The following is a 22036-nucleotide window of genomic DNA, read 5'->3' as shown; positions in this document are numbered from 1 at the left end:
GAAATTAGTATCAATTCTACCAAGGCATCTGATTCAAGCATAGTCTTTGCAGGAGCTCGTGGTTCTGATATTTTGCTCAAGGCACCATAAGGTGGGTGCTAATTTTTTTTTCTGTCATGTTTACCTTGTCCCCCCCCCCCCCCGATTCTTTGCAGAACTTAAAAATCATTGAAAAGGTCTTGACTAAGATTAAGTTTCTAGACAGTATGAAGAGTTCAACTTAGGAAATAGAGGGAGAAGGCACTGTCCCACAAGAGGAAAAACAAGAGTTAAATTTGTTTTTGAAATTATTTGATTCAAAAAGGTAGAAAGGGTAGGGCTGATTTCAGAAGAATATAGTGAGTCCATATTATCATGTCATTGCCGTCCAAAAGCTTAACTCCCGTTTCTCCAAAAAGAAAATTGACAGAAAAAGCTTTAATGTTCATTTCCTACCTCTCACAGGTGAGTGTGGTACAGGATTCAGTCAACATTTCTGGCCAGAATACCATGAATATGGTGAAAGTTCCTGAATGCCGGTTGGCAGATGAATTGGGAGGACTCTGGGAAAATTCCCGCTTCACAGATTGCTGCTTGTGTGTAGCTGGCCAAGAGTTCCAAGCTCACAAAGCTATCTTAGCAGGTTGGTATTAATTCCAGGGGTGAGCTTTAGTTACAAGGTAAGATCTTGAATATGGCCAGGTAACCTTCTAACTTTTGGAATTCACTTCAAGAAGCATTTATTTAATGTCTGCTTTGTGCAAGGAACTATATAAGCACTGAGAGTAATATAGAAATGAATAAGGTATAGGCCCTTTCTTCAAGCCCCTTAGTGCTATCAGGGGGGTGGAGATGAGATGTTAGGGGTGGAAAACAAAGGCATAAACAAACATAGCACAATGAAAAAATAGAAAAGATACAAAAATACAAGAATTCAAAGGCAAGGTTGTCCTGTTTCTGCTAGTTGGAAACAAAAGCAGGGTGATCAGAAAGGCTTTGATAAGTGAGCTGATCCAAAGGGCTAGTAGGTGATAAAACAGCATTCCAGGCAAAGGATGAGAAAAAGCCCAGGGGTGGGGAAGCATACACTGACTTGGGAAAGGGCAAGTAGATGATTTTATATCATTTACTTTATGACTTTATGCGTGACCCCTGAATATCTGGCATGCTTCATTTTTCTCAACTTAATAGAAAACAATCCTTAAGGTTTATTCCAACTCTGTTATGCTGTGAATCTCCAATCTTTAGAAAAATTTTGTACTGTATTCATTTATTTGTTTTTAGGAACATTTATCATCTCTCTCATTCCTCCATATTGAACAATGCCAAAAAAAACAAAACAAATCCTCAGAGTCTAGCAAAACAAATTTTCATACTGGTCATGTCTAAACATAGAGGTCTCATTGTGGATTTTAAGTCCATCACCTCTTTGATTTTATAGCTTGATTTATTTTTTAGCCTTCTGGACTTATGATTATATTGAGTTCTAGAGTCTTTCAAAGTTGTTTTTCTCTGTAATATTATTGGCATGTGTAATTATTTTCCTAGTTCTGCCTGCTTTATTCTTCATCTGATCAAAAAAGTCTTCCCAGGTTCTTCTAATGCTGTCCATTTCATCATTTCTTTTGGCATCATATTATTCCCTTCATATACTGCAGCGTTTTTAGCCTTTTCCAGTAAATGGGTACACTCCCCCTCTCCTTAGTTTCCAATTTGTGGCTACTTTATAAAGATTACTGCTCTAAATATTTTTTTACATAGGGTTCTTTTTCCTCTTTTTTTTGATCACATTGGAATATGGATGAGTCTAGTATTAGTAACTTTTTGAGCCCAGTTTCAATTTAGTTTCCAGAAGGACTGGACTGATTTTTTAGCCTAGGATTCCCCTTTAGGAGACAGGCTGGAAGCCACCAAAGCTTTTTGAGCAAGGCGTGACCTCATCAGACTTGTGTATTTCAAGGATGAATTATGGCCAATGTTAGCCAGATGGATTAGAGCAGAGATGAAGTTGAGTTATTCCTTTTAAGAATCTTTTAGTGATCCAGGCATGAGAATAAGAACTTATATGAAGAGATTGCGGTGGAATTGGGGAGAAAGGGATAATTGGAGTGAGATTGAGAAGGTAAACCAGAATAGGACGATAAGGATGTGAGGGAGAAGGAGGCATCTAAAACTTTAGTTTGAGGAATGTATGACCAAATGTATTTTTATAGCATGGGTTGGCCCTGTTGCTTAACTTCTTTCAAAGATCAACTTTCTTAGTACCAGGAAAAGAAGCCTTTCCTGATTCCTCTTATTGTTAATGTCTCTTCCCTCTCAAAGTATCTTAAATACAATTATCTGTGTAATTTTATTTTTTTCCTATGCCAAAATGGGAGTTTTTTGATGACAGAGATTTGTTTTGTCTATGTATCCTTAGCACTTAGTCCATTCTAGTGCCTCATATACTTAACAAATGCTTCTTGAATTGAACTGAATTGTTTCTTCAGGGTTGATGATGACAGAAATTCCACTTTCTTATTTATACCTCTGGTTCAGGACATTTTTCTGAGGTGCAAATGAAAAAAAATGGTTTTTAGGCCTTTGAGAGATTGTAAAAGTACATGGAATCTGATTTAATTTAATATCAAAATATTTTAAGTTTTTCAGAGCTGTATTGCTTTGCAATGCAGTATGAATTTAATAAATGTTTGATTTTGAATTTTTTTTAAAACAGGTGGTACAGTGGATAGAGCACCAACCCTAGAGTCAGGAAGACCTGAGTTCAAATTTGGCCTCAGATTTACTTGTGTGACTTGGGGCAAGTCATTTAACCCCATTACCTTGCCAAAAAAAAACCCAAGACCATAAAACAATATACTAATAACCAGGTCCATTAGTTGTTTGAGTCTACTATAATGGGTTCTTAAACCTAGTGTCCATGAACTTTAAAAAACTTCGAAGATAACTGCATTTCAATGTAATTGGTTTCCTTTGTAATCTTAGGTATTTTATGCACTTAACAACACGTTCTGAGAAGGCATTCATAGTTGCCAAAGCCAATCAGGACACACAAAATGTTCTAGATTATTAGTTTCTTGAGTGCAGAGATCTTGTTTGTATCTTCCTAGAAGTGCCTAGCACTCTGCCTCTCTACACAATCTAATAAATTTTTATTAGACTTTCAGTTTTTGAAGTGACAGTAATGAGAGATGAGCATAATCATAATAGCATTATAGAAGATCATCTACTCCATTTCCATCATTTTATGGCAAAAACAGGTTCAGAAAGATCAAATGAGTTGCCCCAAGTCACAAGCTTGTTGGAACCCAGGTCTTTGTACCACCTTTCCACAAGGCAGCTTTGGTCGTGTTTGGGGCCGAGATTATTAGTAACTTAAATTCCTTTTCTTTGACAGTAACACAGGAAGCAGATTACATGTTTTGTCATCACTGGATATAGAACAAAGCATTTCAGTGCTTATAGGTTAACTTTCTATTCTCTTTCACCATAGCTCGTTCTCCTGTTTTCAGTGCTATGTTTGAGCATGAGATGGAAGAGAGCAAAAAGGTATGTGCCTGATGAGATGCGGAAGCATTATTTTAGACAGGTGACTAAATCTCACATCATCTGCTCAGCTTTCAATTATCTTTGTCAATGGATGAGATAACCCAGGATCTCTTAACATTTATTTAGAAATGCAGGAGAAGGGGTGTCTAGGTGATGCAGTGGACAGAGCACGAGCCCTGGAGTCAGGAGTCCCTGAATTCAAATCCAGCCTCAGACACTTAATAATTACCTAGCTGTGTGGCCTTGGGCAAGCCACCTAACCCCATTTGCCTTGCAAAAACCTAAAAACAAACAACAGAAAGACATTCAGGAGATTTACCTTCCTAAATTCTATTTGTTGGCTTAATATGAAAATTCTTCCATCAGAGTTCTCCTTGCATATGTGTCATTTTGGTGTGAGGTTACTCATTATTTTCCAAGACTATGTCATTGTAGCACAAGATCCTATGAAACTGGGAAGGTTTAGTTTGTGCCTAGGGATAAACTCTGTGCCTGTCTTGTATCAGCCAAGCTAACTTCAGAGAGACTCTTCTCCTGGGAATTTGGACAGAGCCAAGTTATTTTTGACCATAAATATTCAGGAATTTAAATCACAGATTCTCAAAGCATTGAAATATATTAAAATTTGTTCAAATATCCATACATAGTAATTTGAGATCTGACCCTTTTTAGAGGTTATCTGGGAACTACTTTACAAATTGTTTTGCTATTCATCATGTTTCAGAGAGTACTAAGGGACTCATATTACAAATCTCTTTGAATTTAGAATTAATAATGAAAGTAGCTGATGAATTGTTCTGTTGAATTCTCTTCTCTGTTTGGAATGTAGAACCGGGTGGAAATCAATGATGTGGAGCCAGAAGTTTTCAAGGAAATGATGTGTTTCATTTACACTGGCAAGGCCCCCAACCTAGACAAAATGGCTGATGATCTTCTAGCAGCTGCAGATAAGGTGAGGCTGGTATCTTAGAGGCTCAAGTGTACTCTGATTTCAATGGAAGACCTTTGTTTTTTGCATTATCAGGAGAGAAGCATGAGTTTGATGTTCCATACCTTTCCTACTCTGCCTCCATTCCCAAACAGAACCATATGAAATTAACTATCCAGAAGAACCTCAAAAGGTGGCGGTGGGGGTGGGGGGAGAAGTTGGTGAGAGATGAACAGAATCATTATAACATTTAGAAAATCAACTACTCTATTCCCATCATTTTATGGCAAAAACAGATTCAGAAAGTTCAGATGAGTTGCCCCAAATCACAAGCTTGTTTCTTAGGTGGCATTTCAGGATTTTCTTAAGTAGTCGAAATATTTGCCAAATAATCTAAGGCATCTTGAATATACTAAGGGCATACTTCTTGAACTTCTCCCATAATAGCTATCTATTAGTTCATGAAAGTGGGATTCCAGGAGGAATGACTGGTGAAGAAATAAAGAGTAGCCCTTTATTGTTTGCTATCCTGAAAATAATTCTATTTATGGAGGAATTTAAAGGATTCATGTAATTGCAGTATTAGACTTTGTTGATAGAAAAGGGTGATTTTCTGTTGAGAGCATCTTTTCTTCCTGCTCTGATACTGCAGAACTCATCAGAGGGAAAAAGATGGCTCCAGCCTAAAGGCTCAGAGCCTTCCTCAGCTTCCTTAACTTTTGTTTAATTGAATTGGGGGCTGTCTTACAGGTTGGGTACATTGTTTAATAAAGGTAAGCTAATGCTGATATCTGTGATGATTTGACAAGACCAAAGATATTTTCCTGTATTAAAGTCATTTACAAATATGCAAGCTATACATTATAGAAATTTGTGGCTTCAAAATACAATCCTTTCTTGTTCTTCCTGTGTGTCTTCAAATGTTTGGTGTTTGTCAAGTATAAATCAAAAGAAACATTTTAATTTTAATTAAAAAAATATTTTGAAGGGAATAAGGCTCTAGAGGTTCCTCAAATTATTCTGCCTGCCTGAGGAAATCACTTTCTAAAGAATCATAGAATCATAGTGTTACAGCCAGAAGGAACTTCCCAAGTCATCTAGGCCATTTCCTTTATTTTACAGATGGAAAAATGAGTTCAGAGTAGGTTTTAGTAGTTGGTCACCTGCATCCATTGTCATCTAATGAATAATTTGTCCACTAGAAATTAATACTACCTTTCACACCTGGATACTTTGTAATCATTGGATAATTTTATCCTAAATTTCATGAAACAAATTGACACTAATCTCAGTTTACAGACAGAAATAATTGACTCACTTGTCCAAAATTAGGCAGCATGCCATTAGGTAGAGCCAAGATTAGAACTCCATGCCTTTAGGTTTTACTTTGGTTAGTCAACCAGGGAACTATGTTGCCTTTGACCTATTGCAGCTCCACAGGGGAATAGCTTTTGCAGCTATTCCCAAGTAGGATATTGTCAGCACAATATGTTCACTGGTATTAAAAAAAATCACTTAAAGACATTGAATTTCAGCATCTCTTTTCATTCATGAAAGGGAAGCTGACAAAAAGTAGAATTTTCAGGTTTTACTTACAATGAACCAATTTTTTGGATCTTGCCCCAGCAAATTTTAAATTTCCTTGTGAGCTTAGGGAAAGTAGAAAAAAGAAATCATTCATGGAAGGACCTAAACCATCTAGTGTTTGCCCAAGAGGCTAAACCAGCTTCTTCAGAGCTTTTCTAGTCCCTTGAGAATATGTGTAATTAGACCAAAAACAAAGCACATCACGTCTGCCAGACCCTGGAGACCCAATTTCAATCTCTTGAGTAAGTACTGCTATTAAGGCAGGTTTTTCAGAAGCATAATTAAGAAAAAGAAACTTGGTCCCCCTGGAGACCAAAATGGCTACTTTTGTCTAATTATGCATTTGGGACCAGAGCTATTTGTAGTACAGGTCCTTATAATACATATATGGAAGAAGAATGGGTAGCTGTAGAGAACCACTCTGGACCCTCACCCTCAAGCCATCCCAGTTTAGGAATACAGAAATCTCATCCCACTTATCTGTTGTCATTCTTCTTGCACTAAAACTGTTTTCCCAGTTGCACAGATGTAGAGTCTGAGGGGGAGCACCAAAGCCAATAAACTTCTTTTCCTTTCTCTCTCTCTCTTTCTCTCTCTCTCTCTCTCTCTCTCTCTCTCTCTCTCTCTCTCTCTCTCTCTCTCTTCTCTCCCTCTCTCTCTCTCTCTCTCTCTTTGCTCCTGGAGATCAGAGTGCCCAACAGATTTGCCCTCCTTATCCAGAATTCATAAAAATATAATTGGCCTTATTTTTATTGCTTAAGGGGATGTTGCCCCATAGAATTCTAAAGCTCCAAAGACAGGTCCCATAAAGAACTTCTTTGTGCCCCCATGGCACAGGAACCCACCAGGGAATCCTGCTGAATTACATTTATATTGTGCTAACTTGGTTTTTTCCTTGGGTCTGAGTCAAGTCATATACTCACATTAGGAACTAAGCAACAGTATTGCAATGAAACCAGCCAAATAGATTGTGTGTTTTATGCCTAAGCCACAACCCAGCTTTTCCCCATATCCAGGGATAATTAGACCTTTTATCTCAAAAAAATGAAGTTTAGAAACCAGGATTGGAGCAGAAGTGGGTGGATGAGTATCTTTTCTGCTTTATCCATGTATCCTGTGAATTTTAACCTTAGTTCCAACAGAATGGGAATCCATTTAACCTTTACTTGTCAAAAAAAAGACCTTGAATGAGATCAGTAATAGCAGAAGTTATGGTAAAAAGCCACTGTGGGGTTCTTTTACCCATTTGAAATAACAAGTTGAATTAACCATATTTCACCTCACTCTGGTTCCAAAGCAGTATGTAGCAGAAGTTTTAAAGTAAAATTACTTCTGAAATGTGTAAACAGTTATGATACAATATACTCCTTTGGGGTGGTTGAGGCTAGGATACATTTTGATGAGAGAGATTTCTTTGATAATTTCCATTTTGCTATAGGTAGACTTTAGGATTTCCAAACAAGAATCTTTGTATGACATATACTTAAGTCTTTTTGAATACCCTCATTTAAAACTTAAATACTTGATTCTCAAAATGTGCCAAACTGGTATGAACAAGTCATCCAGTATTTTTTGTGGCCTATCAGTGTGTGCAACTCTATCCCTGTGTCTAACGGACTCTGAGGTCTATCTGGAGGAGGTGAATTGCCAAGAAAAGCAACTTAAAGATTGTTCTGCCTATAGCTCTTACTGCCCTGACCATGATGGTATTTGTGTCTCACAGTATGCTCTGGAGCGTTTAAAGGTCATGTGTGAAGATGCGCTCTGCAGTAGCCTGTCCGTGGAGAACGCAGCAGAGATTCTCATCCTGGCTGACTTACATAGTGCAGATCAGTTGAAAACACAGGCAGTGGATTTCATCAACTAGTGAGTTGGCATCTTTAAGGGCTCTTTTTTGGGGGGGGAAAGGGAAATTGATGAGAGAAAACTTTTAGTGCTGATGACTTCATTACTCCTTCAGGTAGCAGGTAGGGATTTGTATATTTTAGGAATTCACCTGGCAGTCTTTTTTTTTTTTTTTTAGGATTTTGCAAGGCAGTGGGGTTAAGTGGCTTGCCCAAGGCCACACAGCTAGGTAATTATTAAGTGTCTGAGACCAGATTTGAACCCAGGTACTCCTGACTCCAAGGCCAGTGCTTTATCCACTATGCCACCTAGCCGCCCCCTCACCTGGCAGTCTTAAAAAAACCTTTGTGGGTATGATCTTTATGATGTCTTGAAGTTTTTTTTTTATCAATTTTTAAAGGGAACTACATTAATTTTTTTTGTAACTGACTGACTTGAAAGAATATTGTCTCCTCAGAAAGTAGTTCTTTTACTTCTTTCTTACTTCAGTACTGTTATCCAGATTTATCTACCAACATGAAGTAGGGAAAAAGAAAATTGGGCTAATTAGAGATATCAGACTCAAAGTAGACGTAATTCCATCAGATCTATTCTCTTATCCTAAGTGAAAAAATTAATCTGACCTTGAAATAATCTCAATTAGCAGTGAGTGACCAATCAGGTACATGAATGAGCTAGGAGAATGTCAGTTTTCTTTGAGCAGCAATATTTCATCTTGCTCTCGGATAGATATATCTCACAAGCAGCAAACTCTGGAGATGATTCATTCAAGAGCTGGGAAAGGACAAGACATACTGAGCAGAAGGTATAGAGCTTCTGACCAGGGTTCCGATAGCACACCTGATAATACTTTGGCCAGAGGAGCCAATAAAACCTGGACATTACATTATCTTTTAGATAAAAGAACAAATGTATTAAATTTCTTTAATAGTGTTTTATATTCTAAAAAAATGACTTAGCTACATGTAAGATGAACTTCATTAACTTCATTAATGAAGTATCTGTAGTAGCATATTTGTGGTCTTCAGAATCTTAGACATTAGCCTTTTCTAGACCAAATATATTGAGATTTTCTTCCCTTAAACTTGTGGCTTGCCCAAGGCCACACAGCTAGGTAATTATTAAGTGTCTGAGGTCAGATTTGAACTCAGATACTCCTGACTCCAGGGTGCTCTATCTACTGCGCCACCTAGCTGCCCCTCCCTTAAACATCTTGATCAGTCTCTCTAGAGATATGGGTGATCAACATCTGTTACTGAAAATCCTGAAGACAGAGAAATACAGTTCTGTGATTATCCATGATACCATTTTTTCAAAACAGTCACTCATTGATGCAGGAAGTTGCCATTTTGAACATATAGAGAATTGTAAATGTCAACCACTAGCATTTATTAAGTGCTAGATATTAGTGTTAGGGAGTGGTGATAAAAAGATAGAAGGGGCAGCTAGGTGGCACAGTGGATAGAGCACTGACCCTGGAGTCAGGAGGTCCTGAGTTCAAATCTTGTCTCAGATATATAATTATCTAGTTGTGTGACCTTGGGCAAGTCACTTAACCCCACTGCCTTGCAAAAACTAAAAAAAACTAAAAAGTCCTCTGTTAGAGGGGAATGGCTCTCAGGGAAATTGAGGGATATGGCAGTAGAGGGTGAAGGAGAATTGAAGTGCGATAGAAACAAAATATGTCTTTAAAATCCATTTAAAGAGGAACAAGGCCTGATGGCAATGAAACAATCTCTTAGGGGTAGCTAGGTGGTGCAGTGAATGGAGTACCAGCCCTGGAGTCAGGAGGACCTGAGTTCAAATCCAGCAACAGATAATTAATATTTACCTAGTTGTTGACCTTGGGCAAGTCACTTAAAACCTACTGCCTTGCAACACCCCCCCCCCCCAAAAAAAGAAAGAAACGAAACAATTCTTGTCCATCAAGGAACTTCTTATATTTTTTATGCAATTATATAAAGAAGTATGTGAAAAATTGATATACAAAATAAATACAAGGTAATGGGAAGGTTGAGAAGGGACACTGGGAAATGAGAGGAGTTAAGTTAAAGCTTCCTGCAGAAGGTGATGTTTGAGGAATCTTAACGACTGTAAAAGTGAGGAGAATGAGTTCAAGGCACTGAAAAAACATGGAAAATAGAGATGAGAAATCATAAGTGAGGAAGTAGCAAAAGGGCTAATTTGATTGAACTGTAGTCCAAGGAAGTAAAATTATAATAGGCAGGAAAAGTAAGCCTGAGTTGTAAAGAGATTTAAATGTCAAACAAGAATTTATATTTTATCCTGGAAGCAATCAAGAGCTTCTGGATTTTTACTGAGTAGGGAAATGACATGGTTAGGCCTACATTCTAGGAAGATGTTTTTAGTAATTGTACAGAGGGTAGAATGAAGTGGAAAGAGCTTTGAGGCTGAAAAAAAGAATTAGTCCATTGCAGTAGTCTATATGACAAATAGTGAGGATGTTAACTAGGGTAGTGGCTAAATGAGTAGAGACAAGGGATCATATGGGGGGGGTGGGGGGTATTGTGGGAATAGAAATGGCAAGCTCTGTGAACTGAATGGACACAGGTGGAGTGAGGGAGAGTGGAAGGAAGGTGGTGAACCTCCAAACAGAAATAGGGAAATGCAGAAGGAGGGTGGAGATTGGAGGAAGAGAAGAGTTGTGGTTTTAGATGTGTTGAGTTTAAAATACCTTTAGGACATTCAATTTGAAATGTCCAGTAGGAAGTGGGTGATTCAGAAATGGAGCTGAGGAGAAACCCTAGATAGAGCTGTACATAGAGATTTGAGAGTCATCTTAGTAAAGATGAGAATTGAACCCATGACAAATGACATCAAATGAAAGAACATAAAGAGAATAGGACCCAGAACTTAACTCTGAGTACACTGTCAATTTAGGGAAAATATGGGTGATGATTTTGGCAAAAGAGACAGAGAAGATGGGGCGGCTAGGTGGCGTAGTGGATAAAGCACCGGCCCTGGAGTCAGGAGTACCTGGGTTCAAATCCGGCCTCAGACACTTAATAATTACCTAGCTGTGTGGCCTTGGGCAAGCCACTTAACCCCATTTGCCTTGCAAAAACCTTAAAAGAGAGAGAGAGAGAGAGAGAGAGAGAGAGAGAGAGAGAGAAGAAATGGCCAGCTAAATAAGAAGAGATTCAATAGATAAATGTTTCACAAAACTCTAGGCACAAGAGAATCTGGGGGCAGATGGTTAATGATGTTTGATGCTACAGACAAGTCCAAGAACTGAAAAAAGTCATCAGACATGACCTTTGAGGTCATTGCTAACTTTTAAATAGTCTCCTTGTTCAAAGACCTGAATTTCAGAGAAGTACAACAAAATGTAGTAAGCAAAACTTTGAAATGGTTGCTGGCATATCTCCATAACAAGCCAGAAATGTGAGACCCTGTAAATCTTTCTACTTTTGTTATTTTTAAAAGATTAGACCAAAGGTGTACTCGCCTTCTCTCTTCACCATTAACTGATCCATCTCTGTTTCTTCTAGTCATGCTTCAGATGTCATGGAGACCTCCGGATGGAAGTCCATGGTGGTTTCACATCCCCATTTGGTGGCCGAAGCATATCGTTCCCTGGCTTCAGCACAGTGCCCTTTCTTGGGGCCCCCACGGAAGCGCCTGAAGCAGTCCTAAGACCCCTGCTTGTGGCAAGACCCAATTTTTTTTTCCCAGAAGCAGCAGCACGTTTGCTGTCCTTGACCACTACATAGAGACAGCTCAGTCTGTGGAGCTTTTACTCTATTATGGGGGAAAAGACTGTTTCATGACACCCTGACTTTTAAAAACAGCACCAAGTAACTTGAGGGGACATGGGGGAGGGGAGGGCCTGGGGCTCGGGGCAGTTCATCCTAACGAAAACCCTGTTGCTGCATTGTCTGTGTGTTCCCTTCAGCTTGGACAAGTCGATCCTCCAGGGATTTGGTTTAGGTGCTGACACCCCACAAAGTCATCCAGAAGGTGGTTCTAGGGTATAACCCATCTCTGCATCTGACATCACAGAACAGATCATATCGTCAGGTGCCTGGAGAGGAAAAAAAAAAAGGACGCTTATTTTTTAAGAGAAGGGATAAGAAAAAAGGAAGAGGAAGAAAGAATTTTTGATGGAATTTCTGACAAAGCTGTTTCTGGAGGATTCCAGTAGTATTTATGTTGAGAGAAAGAAACTTCAGCCCTTTCAGCTGTGCTAAAAAAACTGGGACGTTTACTGGACGCCTTATGGTCATACAGCAAAGAGAAGAGCAGTTCTCTCTTGTTATTAGCACTTAAATGTTGTTTGCAAAAACGGAAAACAACCTTTATCGTTATTTGGGGAAGAAAAAGACATGAAGGTGAGAGGTGAAGAGGAGGCCCTCTGGTCTGGGAGACAAGAACTCGGACATGGCGCCCTTTGCAAAGAGTCTTTATTGGTTTTGAAGAACTTGGGGGAAACAGTCCTTCATCCCTATCTTGTACTTTCTTGACAAGAACTGTGGTTCTCTGTTTTTAGATATTGTGGAAAATGTGTTTTGGCATTTTTCTCTCATTTTATTTTTCCCTCCTCCTTCTCCCCAGTTCCCTTTTTTTAAAAGGGTGGAGGAAAAAACTTAACACATTGTTAGTTGTTCACTAACACTGCGTGGGGGGAAAACACTGAAAACATTGACACACAGTGTTAATTGTTCACTAACACTGTGTGGAATAAAACACTAAAAACACTAATACGCAGTGTTATTCACTAACACTGCGTGGAAAAAGCAACCCACTAAAAACACTAATATGCTGTGTTAGTTGTTCACTAATACTGCATGAAAAATTCCTGGTCCTGAAATGCTCAGTTCTTTGTACCTGACTTGCCGCCTGCGTAGGAGCCAGTCCTGTTCTTTCCTTTCCTGCCTCCCGTGAGGAGAATTTCCAAATGGTCATTTTTTTTTCTTTTTGAAAATATAAATAATTACTATTTTGTACTGTGTGGTATCCCTGGTTTTCCTTTTTTTCTTTACCCCCCCCCCCCCCAGTGGCTTCCTTGGCTGCCTTCAGGATTGGAGGCACCTGTTCAAGGGAATTTCCAGGGCTGGTTGGCTCCCCCAAGCTACAGCTGGCCTAAGTCACTCTTCAAGCATTCTATTGAAAATAGCGATTCTGATCTTACTGTGCACAGACTCAATATCTTTTCATGGAAACTACGGTCAAAGTTAGCTTTTCAAACTGCCAGCCTCTGCCATCCTTTTGCCCTTGCACCACAGTGCTGCTCTTTCATTCCTCTGTTAGGGTGAATTTAGGTAATTACTCCTTGCTGTTCTGTCCCTTCTGATGAGATCCTAAGATCTGAGTCCATTCTCTACAGCAAATTACAGAACTATAGAAATTATAGATCTTGTCTAGTAATGAAAGAAACAAGTTGTAATTACAGAATCACTTGGTACTTGACATAGGTATATTCTCAAAAGAGATAAACTTCCAAAATGCTTCTGGGCACCTTTTATATACCCCCATTCATAGCAGTCATGAACAATAAGCAATGAATTTGCTATGGGCTAGCAGGGGTTTTATTCAGTTGTTTTTGAGTTTGGGTCAAAGTTAAACCTTAATTTGGTTTTAGTGTAGACTCTAACCTAAAGTGGGCATTTTAGTAGTCATTCTTTTGTTTTTGGTTTTTGCAAGGCAGTGGGGTTAAGTGACTTGCCACAAGGTCACACAGCTAGGTAATAAGTGTCCTGAGGCCAGATTTGAACTCAGATAACTCCTGACTCCAGGGCTAGTATCACCTAGCCACCCCAATCATTCTTGACAGTATAGGGAAGGGAAGTCCCAAATAGTTATAAAGATGAGTATAACCAAAGGCAAGATTTGGAGTCTGCTCATCTTCTGCTACCAAAACTAAAGTCTGATCTCATTCTATAAACAATACCTTTTTAAAGGAATAAGGAAGTTCTCTGACTTGTAATTTCATGTCTCCCCAACCTTTGCAGTTGATATTCAGGACAAGCCAGCAAGATGTTTGGCATTTATTCACACTATCCTTGCATATCTAATAATACATTTGTTTTGTGCTGTAAGATTTTCAAAGTCCTTTTATGTGGTTTTTTCCCTCATTTGATCCTCCCAAAAGGTCCAGAGAGTAGGGATTGTTATCCCAGGTTTTACAGATAAGGAATGGGAGTGATTTGCCCAAGCTCCCACCTCTGGTTAAGTGACAGATAACAGGATAGACCTATCCAGGGCTCCAAGACTCAGTATTAATCAAAGGAAGCTTCATTCTTGGTTGGAAATCTTGATAGGGAAATTTTTCCCCACTGGAACAGCAAGAATGATTCTGTGTGGTGATTTCTTAGATGATTGCTAGTGAACAAATCATATTTAAGAATTTGATTTTATGTTCCTTTACTTAAAAAATGGAGATTTGGGCAAGTAAACAAGGATTTGTATAACTTCTGGAAGTCTGCAATTCTGGGACTCTGCAAAAGATGTGTTTGTTTCTTCTGGGATTATCCAAGGTTTGTGAAAATTACAATTTGAGCTTTAAAACAGGGAATCAATATAATCCAAGCATCCCAGGTGAAGCTGTATTATAGGTTTCCTATTATTATTGGGTGGTGTTTGTTTTTTTTTTTCCCCTAAATGATAGTTGGAACCATCTGGTAATGACAACATCAGAGCCACAGCATACTGTTCATAAACCTCCCACTGTCACTGGCCCCTCCCTCAGCTCCCTCACATCTGAAATTTAATTCAAGTTAACTCCACAATCTGTGGCATGTGCTGTCACTGCAGAGATGTCCGTGCCAGTAGAACAGTTGGAGATTTCAATTCCACAAGGATATGGCTTATTTATCAAAACAATATTTCAGGCAAGTGGTTTCATAGCACCTTAGGAACTGTGTTTTTGGGTCCAAATGGAGCATTGAAGTCTGTTTTTAGGCTTTCTCCCTTTTGCCCCTTTTGTACCCTGTCCCCTAACTCGGGCCCTTCTCATTCTTTCTAGAGAGCTATTACTCATATTTTTCAAGACTTCCAATTCCTTTTTTGAGGTTTTAGCAACATGGTAAGTCCGTTTACTTAAGTTACTGGCTTTTTAAAATGAGAGATGAGACTCTACTTTGTGTTTTCAAGGACTTGCTATCTTTAACTGCAACCGTGGACCAAATCACCAATGCTTGTAACCACTGGCTTGCTGCTGCTGCTTAAGCTGTTCTGAGTGTTCTTTCATTATCTAGACAGATCCTGGGGTGCCTGAGGTGGAGGTTCTCTCCTCCTTGTGTGAGCCTTGGTAGATGAAAAGAAACAGCTTGTCTGTTTATGAGGATGATAACAAACAGAGGGGGAGTTCGGCCGGAACTTTGAAATGGTCTGTTGCTTTATTTTGGCTCTTAAACTGCTGTTAAAAGAACAGCTAAAACCCCATAACACGTCTGCCATGGCTCCAGAGTCCTACTATATTTTCCACAAATAATTGTTTAATAATTGTGAATCCCTCTGTACTTTTTTACCCTGTGATTTTCATTGAATTCTGCCACAAAATTGGGACTAGATTATCCAGTAAACCATTAGAAATTAATTAGTGGACAGGTGAATCCTGTAGGACTTATGTCCTGTATTTGCAAAATTAATTTTTCCCGACTTTTGATTTTAAGGGGGAGAATCTAAATAGGACATACTGAATAGGAAAGCAGCACTCCATAGGAACAGAGATTAAACAAGACCCACCACAGAATTTTGACTAGTATTTCAGATGAAGCAGAAGGGTTGAGTTCAAGGTGTGATTGAGCAAATGAAAGGGAGATTTGAATAGTGTTGACTCTGATTTTTGAGTCAGTAAGCCAGAACAACCACATCCTATTAAGATGATCACCATTTTCCCTTCCCAATTTGAATGACTGGTTTGGGAATGGCATCTGGATTTTTGTTTGGTTCTGATTTCTACAGTGCCAGGAAAAAAATAGTTTCAGGCTGGAGGGAATTCAGAATAAGCAACAGAAATGATTAAGGGTTTGGGAAGGATCAACTCTAGGGGAAAACATGAAAATGAAATCTGTATAACTTGGCTAAAGGCTATAGCAATGGTACCTTCAATTTCCACAATTCCTAAAAAGCTCAGAGCATTTTTTGATCATTTTTTTTTTATTTAACTCTGGGTACATCCTGAGGAGACAATCTTCCCCAATGTATATATTAGGAAATTGTGACTTCAACATTGGCTTTTGGCTTCAATGGTTTTGAGAGCTGAGAGCAGAAAACAAAGGGATTGTGTCCTGGCACCTTGGAATAGTGGACCAAAATGAGAGTGAAAATCCTCTGTTCCCCTGATAAGTCAATACAGAAACTATTCAGATGAAATAAAAGCTCCAATATGGAAGACAGTAAAATGTGACATCACTTAAATAAAAGGATAGATACCTAAATGGGGCTTTCCTTCCTATGAAAAAGATTGTAAAAGTTGAAAAGGACCTTGTTATTCATGAAGGCCATCCCTCTCATATCCCAGATAAATGAGCCCAGAAGAACTCAGATCTTCAGTCTTATAGCCCAGGATTGTTTCCACCACAGCATATTGCTTTGTCTACTCTGTTAATACTTTAACTGTCCAAGTATAACCATACAGCTACCTAAAAGAAGGCACCTCAAGATGATAGTGGAATTCTCTTCAAATCCTATCTCTATTCTGGCCTAGTACAACCACCTAACAATAAGGAGGAAACTCAGGATCTTTGTTGCCTGTTGACTGTGTTCTTGGGCTAGTAGTTGTAATGTTTTTCATGGCTTGTTAGTGATTCATGAGGGTCCTCCAAGTGGTGTCATGGAATGTCTCATAAATTTGACAATTGTCAGTGACTGCTTTTATTTTTAGCATGGTAATGCTATTGTGCCAAAAATGACAAGTGGTTTCAACAAAATAATATACCACACTTTTAATAGATACTTCAATTACATTTGTAATATAAATAGTGATGTTAGACTATTCTAGCACATATTGAGGAAAGTGGTCAGCATTAGTTTTATTAATTTCTGAGTATGACTCACAGTGGAATACTTTTTCAATTTACCTGTCTTTCAAGTGAATTGAATATACAGGTATATATTTGTGTGTGTGTGTGTGTGTGTGTGTGTGTGTGTATGTGTATGAAGATATATACACACTCACACACCCACAGACTTAGGCTCCAATTTACTATGAAAGGCTTAAGCTGTCTGTAGATGCCTAGATTTGGAACTTGCCTCCATTGACATTGCCTTCTACATTTTCTAATATCTTAAATTGATTTAATGTTGTCAGATCATGCCATTTTAAATAGCACATATCACTAACAGCAACTAATGGACTTGTTGCATCATAGAATAAATTTGTTGCATTTCTGTGTGTCTATAATTACCTGAATGTTAAAAAAAAACAAAACCAAATATTACCATGCTAGGGCCATTCTTTCCATTCACTTGGTAAAACCTTCAATTCCTCACCATTTTTTTTAGGTTGTTTGCTATTTCATCTTCACTATTGTATTTACAGTTACAGATCAGCTAATCATTACCTTCTACATTAATGACTCTCCAATCTATAACTCCACTCCTGGCTTCTCTGAGCTTTAGAAGTCAGATTTTTAGGGGATGGTTCTGTACCCAAGTACTACTGACACAGTATACCACTGTGCTTCTGAAACCAAGCTTATTATCTTTAAGGAAAAACCTTCCCTCTACTGACTTAGTTCTTTCTGTGGTACTCCTTACTGTTCACCCAATTTCCTGTGTTCAAAAACCTTGAGTTCAGGCAGTCAGTAAATGCTGATTAAGCACCTTCTGGAAAGTACTGTTAAATGCCAAAAGGGGGCAAAGAATAGTTCCCTGCCTTAGGGAGCTCATATTCTGATGACAAGAAAACAATTATGTACAAGGAAAGTCTGTCCTGGAAAAGTAGGAAATAATTAACAGATGTAGGGTTCTAGAATTGAAAGGGATTAGGGAAGGTTTCCTGAAGAAGACTGGAACTTAAAGGAAGTCAGGAAAATCAGTAGGAAAAGGTAAGTTGGAACATTCTAGATGGGGAGGCCATTAGAATGTCTAGAGCTGAATATAGAGATCAGGTCTTCTCTGATACTTGTTCTCAACTTTTATATCCATCTCAAGTAGCCATTCCTTTGCTCACAATTATCATTGATGCTGCAATTAGATCATCATTATAACTGTCTTGGATCAATATCCCCCAACAGGTGTTTAAGAGCTAACACTTACAGAGCATTTAGTATTTGTTGGGCACTGGATAAGTCACAACAACCCTGGGATTTAGGTGCCATTATTACCCCCATTTTAAAGATGAAGAGACTGAGGCAAAAAAAATTTAAAATGACTTGTCCAAGTAAGTATTTGAGTCCAGATTTGAACTCAGGTTTTCCTGATTCTAGACCAAGTGCTCTATCCACTACCTAAGAATCTAGATTTGTTCATCTTGAATTCTAAAAGGTAGTCAGCTTAAATTACTATAGGAAACAAAAGTTTATAAAAACTTCCTTATTAGAAGACTTGTAAATTTTCACCCAAATGTTGCTGTACAATCTCCTTTCCTAAGGATTTTTAGTGGGATAAAAGAATATATAGAGAAATATAAATAAATCTATATTCCTTCCAGGTGTATATTCTCTAGAATTTGCAAATAGTTTCAAAGATATCTCTCAACCCTCACAGTAAACCTGAGAAAGAGGATAGGTAGTATCCTTGTTTTATATAATTATACTAAGATTCCACAAGGTTCTGTGACAGCAAGTAAATGACAGAAGAAAACCAGGTTAAAGCAATTTTTCTTGTATTTTAAATTTACTTTGGTTGGACGTCAAAATCCTCTATATGCCACCTATTCCAACCACTTTGACTCGCCATTAGAATTCAATCCATTACAATTTATTCACCAGGCATTAAGAGCCTACCATGTACCCAACCTCCTGTGAGGTACTGGGGAAAATGCAAAGTTTAGATCCAATGAAGTCTGTCCCCTAAGGGAACTTAAAGCGGTTATATTTGACTCAGAATTGGGGCAGGGATCAAGGCTAGGGAAGGCTTCCTAGAGGAAGTGGTATTTGATCTTTCAAAGACAGCTAGAAACATTATAAACCAAATGGCATTCTAAGCATAAAGGGGATACTGTGACCAAAGACATGAGCTCAGAATGGCAGCATCTGTGCAGGGGAAGTAAATAGTTCAGACTAACTGAAGCAAAAGAGTTTGGGAATGAAGCACCATGAAATTTGACTAGAAAAGTCAAATGGATAGATTATGAATGGCCTTAAAAGCCAAGAAAGTCATTTGGGTTCAGGTGATAAAAGGAAGCCAACCATTAAAGTTCACTTTTTTAATATCAAGAATTTTTTTTTTCAATTCCTTTTCTATTCCTCCACCTGCCTCCTTCCCCTCCCCCTCCATGATATTCATAATGAAACTAAACAGATTCCCATATTAGCCATGTCCAAAGATATTTCATTCTTCTTCACCTCTCTACCCAGAGGTAGGTCACATCATCTGTCTTCTAGAATCACAGTTGGCCAATTTGTTGTTTTGAGTTCTTAAGTCTTTCAAAGGTGTTTATTCTTACGTGTTTCAACAAATATTAATTTTGATAAAACCAAATATTTATTTACACCAAAGAATTTTGGTTGTTTTATTTTGCAAGACAATGGGATTAAGTGACTTGTCCAAGGTCACACAGCTAGGCAATTCTTAAGTGTCTGAGGTCAGATTTGAGCTCTGGTCCTCCTGACTACAGGACCAGTGCTCTATCCACTGCGCCACCTAGCTGCCCCACACCAAAGAATTTCAAATAGGAAGGACAAGTATGTGTATACACATACATATATACATGTATGTTCTAAATATGTATGTATATATCCACACAGCAGCAAGGAATGTGGAATAGTACTGGAACAAGGATGCTTTATTGTTGTCAATGATTAATATTCCACAACTATAGATTTACTGCTTCACTTTCATTTTAGAGAGATTTTGCTTTGCTCCTGCTTCTCAGTTCAAGTATTTATTAATCACCTAGATCCTGGACTGGGGGCTGGAGTTGCAGTGACCAAGAATTAAATAATCTCTCCTCAAAATGAAATGAGAAATGTTATGACCAAATATGTACAAGTTTTTCTACAAGCAATATGATTTTGAAGGAGAGAATGGAGATGAGAAGAAGAGGCAGAAGTTCAAGTATGTGAACTTTTATTAAGTTAACCTTTTATTAAGGTAATGAATGGCATTGGGAATGGTGAAGTGGGTGAAGATTTCAGAGAGGCAAATTTCAACTCAATGTAAGTAAAAACTTCTTGAGAATTAGAGCTGTCCACAGTTGATGTGTTGGTTGCTTTAGCTGAACTGCATTTATTCTCCTTTACTATTCCAGGAGATGGCTCACTGGGTAGGAGAAGGGGGAGGAATCTATAGGGAAATGAAGAGAGATTTAAAAACAAATGATATGAATAAAGCTTTTCAAATTTGTTTTTGAAAAGAATTGGAGCTACCCAGATATTAAGTTGGCTCAAGAAATATTTAATTTCCCATTTCTGGATATCTTTGCAGAAGTGTGTGTGTGTGTGTGTGTGTGTGTGTGTGTGTGTGTGTGTGTGTGTGTGTGTGTGTTGGGGGTTTGGGGAAGATTATTGTAGAGGAAACTTCTATATAGGCAGGAATTATAGTATAGCTAACCTCCAGCATCCTTACAAGAACTGACATCCTTTAGATGCAAAAGACATCTCCAAGATATAATTAACAGGTCTTGGTAACTTTGATTATGTAAGGTGAGGAAATCCAGAGGGTCCCAAGGATTTGAACACAGGCTAGCCAGTGGTTTCACTGAAAAATAACATTTTTTTTAAAAAAGGATTAACAGGAAAGATGAACTCAGTTTTGGACATGTTGATTTTGACATATTAGAAGGATCTTTGGATAAAGTTGAATTGTAAGCAGGGAGATTGTGATACTTTAATGAGCTACTGAGGGAGGTTGCAGATTTTGTTAAAAGTCCCATCTTGGATGGTATTGGTCCTGCATTAGAGGGATGCAATGGAAAGATATTGATTAAACATTTCCTATTTATGTTAAGCATGGGGTTGCAAATAGAAAATTGAGCCAGTTCCTGCTTTCAAGGAACTCAATATTCTTATTGGGGAAAAATAGATAAAAAGCAGGATCATGGTTATGTTTAATTCATGGCAGATGAGGTCAGGCAATATTTAGGCAAGGAAAGTAGTGGGGCAGAAGGCAAGGCTTAGAGGATCTTGGGGAGTAAGGCAGAGGTAGATTTGTCTCTTACCAAGAGGGGATTGGGATAAGGGGCAACCAAATGGGATTCTAGGGCAGCTAGGTGACAATGTATAGAGCAAAGGGTCTAGAGTCAGGAACATTCATTCTCCTGAGTTCAAATTTTACCTCGGGCATCTATTAACTGTGTGACCCTGTCTGTTTCAGTTTCTTCATCTATAAAATGAACTGGAGCAGGAAATGACAAACCACTCTGGTATCCTTGCCAAGAAAACCCCAAATGGGATCATGAAGAGCTGGACACAACTGAAACGGCTGAACAATGTTTTGGAAAGAATAATGACGAAGATTTAAATTCTGAGGTCATTGACACTTGATGACAAATTGGAGGTTTCAGAGGAAAGACAGGAAGGATACAGTTAATAGTATTTAAGATGTGCTCCTTTCTCCATTTTTTTAACATTGTGGCAACATTAGTCCATTTAGATAGTACCTTAAGGTTTTACAAAGTATTTTCCTCTATGAGATACTATTTTACCTACCATATAGATTAGAACACTAAGGAACAGAGAGGTTAAATGACTTGTCCAAATTTATAAATGTCAGGACCAAGATTTGAATTTGGGTTCCCAGACTCCAATAGGAGTGCTGTTTCCATTTCACCATCTTTAAACGATCAAATATGTGGGCTTCCTCAGTATCTATCTATTCCAGAGTGGAAAATAAAAGAGAGATAAGACTCTCCCAGGTGAAAAAAATCTACATAGAGAAAAAGGTAAAGTCAGTTGCAGTCAAGAATTTGAACCCAGATGTCCTGCTTCTGGGACTACTGCTTTCTTCTGCAAAGGGTATGGAATCAGTGTAAATCTGCTTGATAGAAAATGTTATCTCCACAGAAGCTCATGTCCTCCT

At 38.3% G+C, this 22036-nt stretch overlaps 1 protein-coding gene across 5 annotated transcripts in view; it reads left to right on the top strand.

Annotated features, from left to right (window-relative positions):
- SPOP (speckle type BTB/POZ protein) overlaps positions 1-12865 on the top strand; it is a 75640-nt gene extending 62775 nt beyond the window's left edge. For all 5 annotated transcript variants that reach the window (XM_074224225.1, XM_074224223.1, XM_074224224.1 and 2 more), the window contains 5 exons: positions 445-622; positions 3473-3528; positions 4358-4480; positions 7767-7909; positions 11401-12865. In XM_074224225.1, coding sequence (XP_074080326.1) covers positions 445-622; positions 3473-3528; positions 4358-4480; positions 7767-7909; positions 11401-11545 — 645 coding nt within the window. In that variant the 3' untranslated portion in view covers positions 11546-12865. The remainder of the gene's footprint in view (positions 1-444; positions 623-3472; positions 3529-4357; positions 4481-7766; positions 7910-11400) is intronic.
- The last annotated feature ends 9171 nt before the right edge of the window (positions 12866-22036 follow it).

The sequence above is a fragment of the Macrotis lagotis genome, chromosome 2, assembly GCF_037893015.1.
Source record: "Macrotis lagotis isolate mMagLag1 chromosome 2, bilby.v1.9.chrom.fasta, whole genome shotgun sequence".
NCBI lineage: Eukaryota > Metazoa > Chordata > Mammalia > Peramelemorphia > Peramelidae > Macrotis > Macrotis lagotis.
Note: the sequence above shows the minus strand (reverse complement) of the source record. Positions and strands in the feature narration are given on the sequence as shown.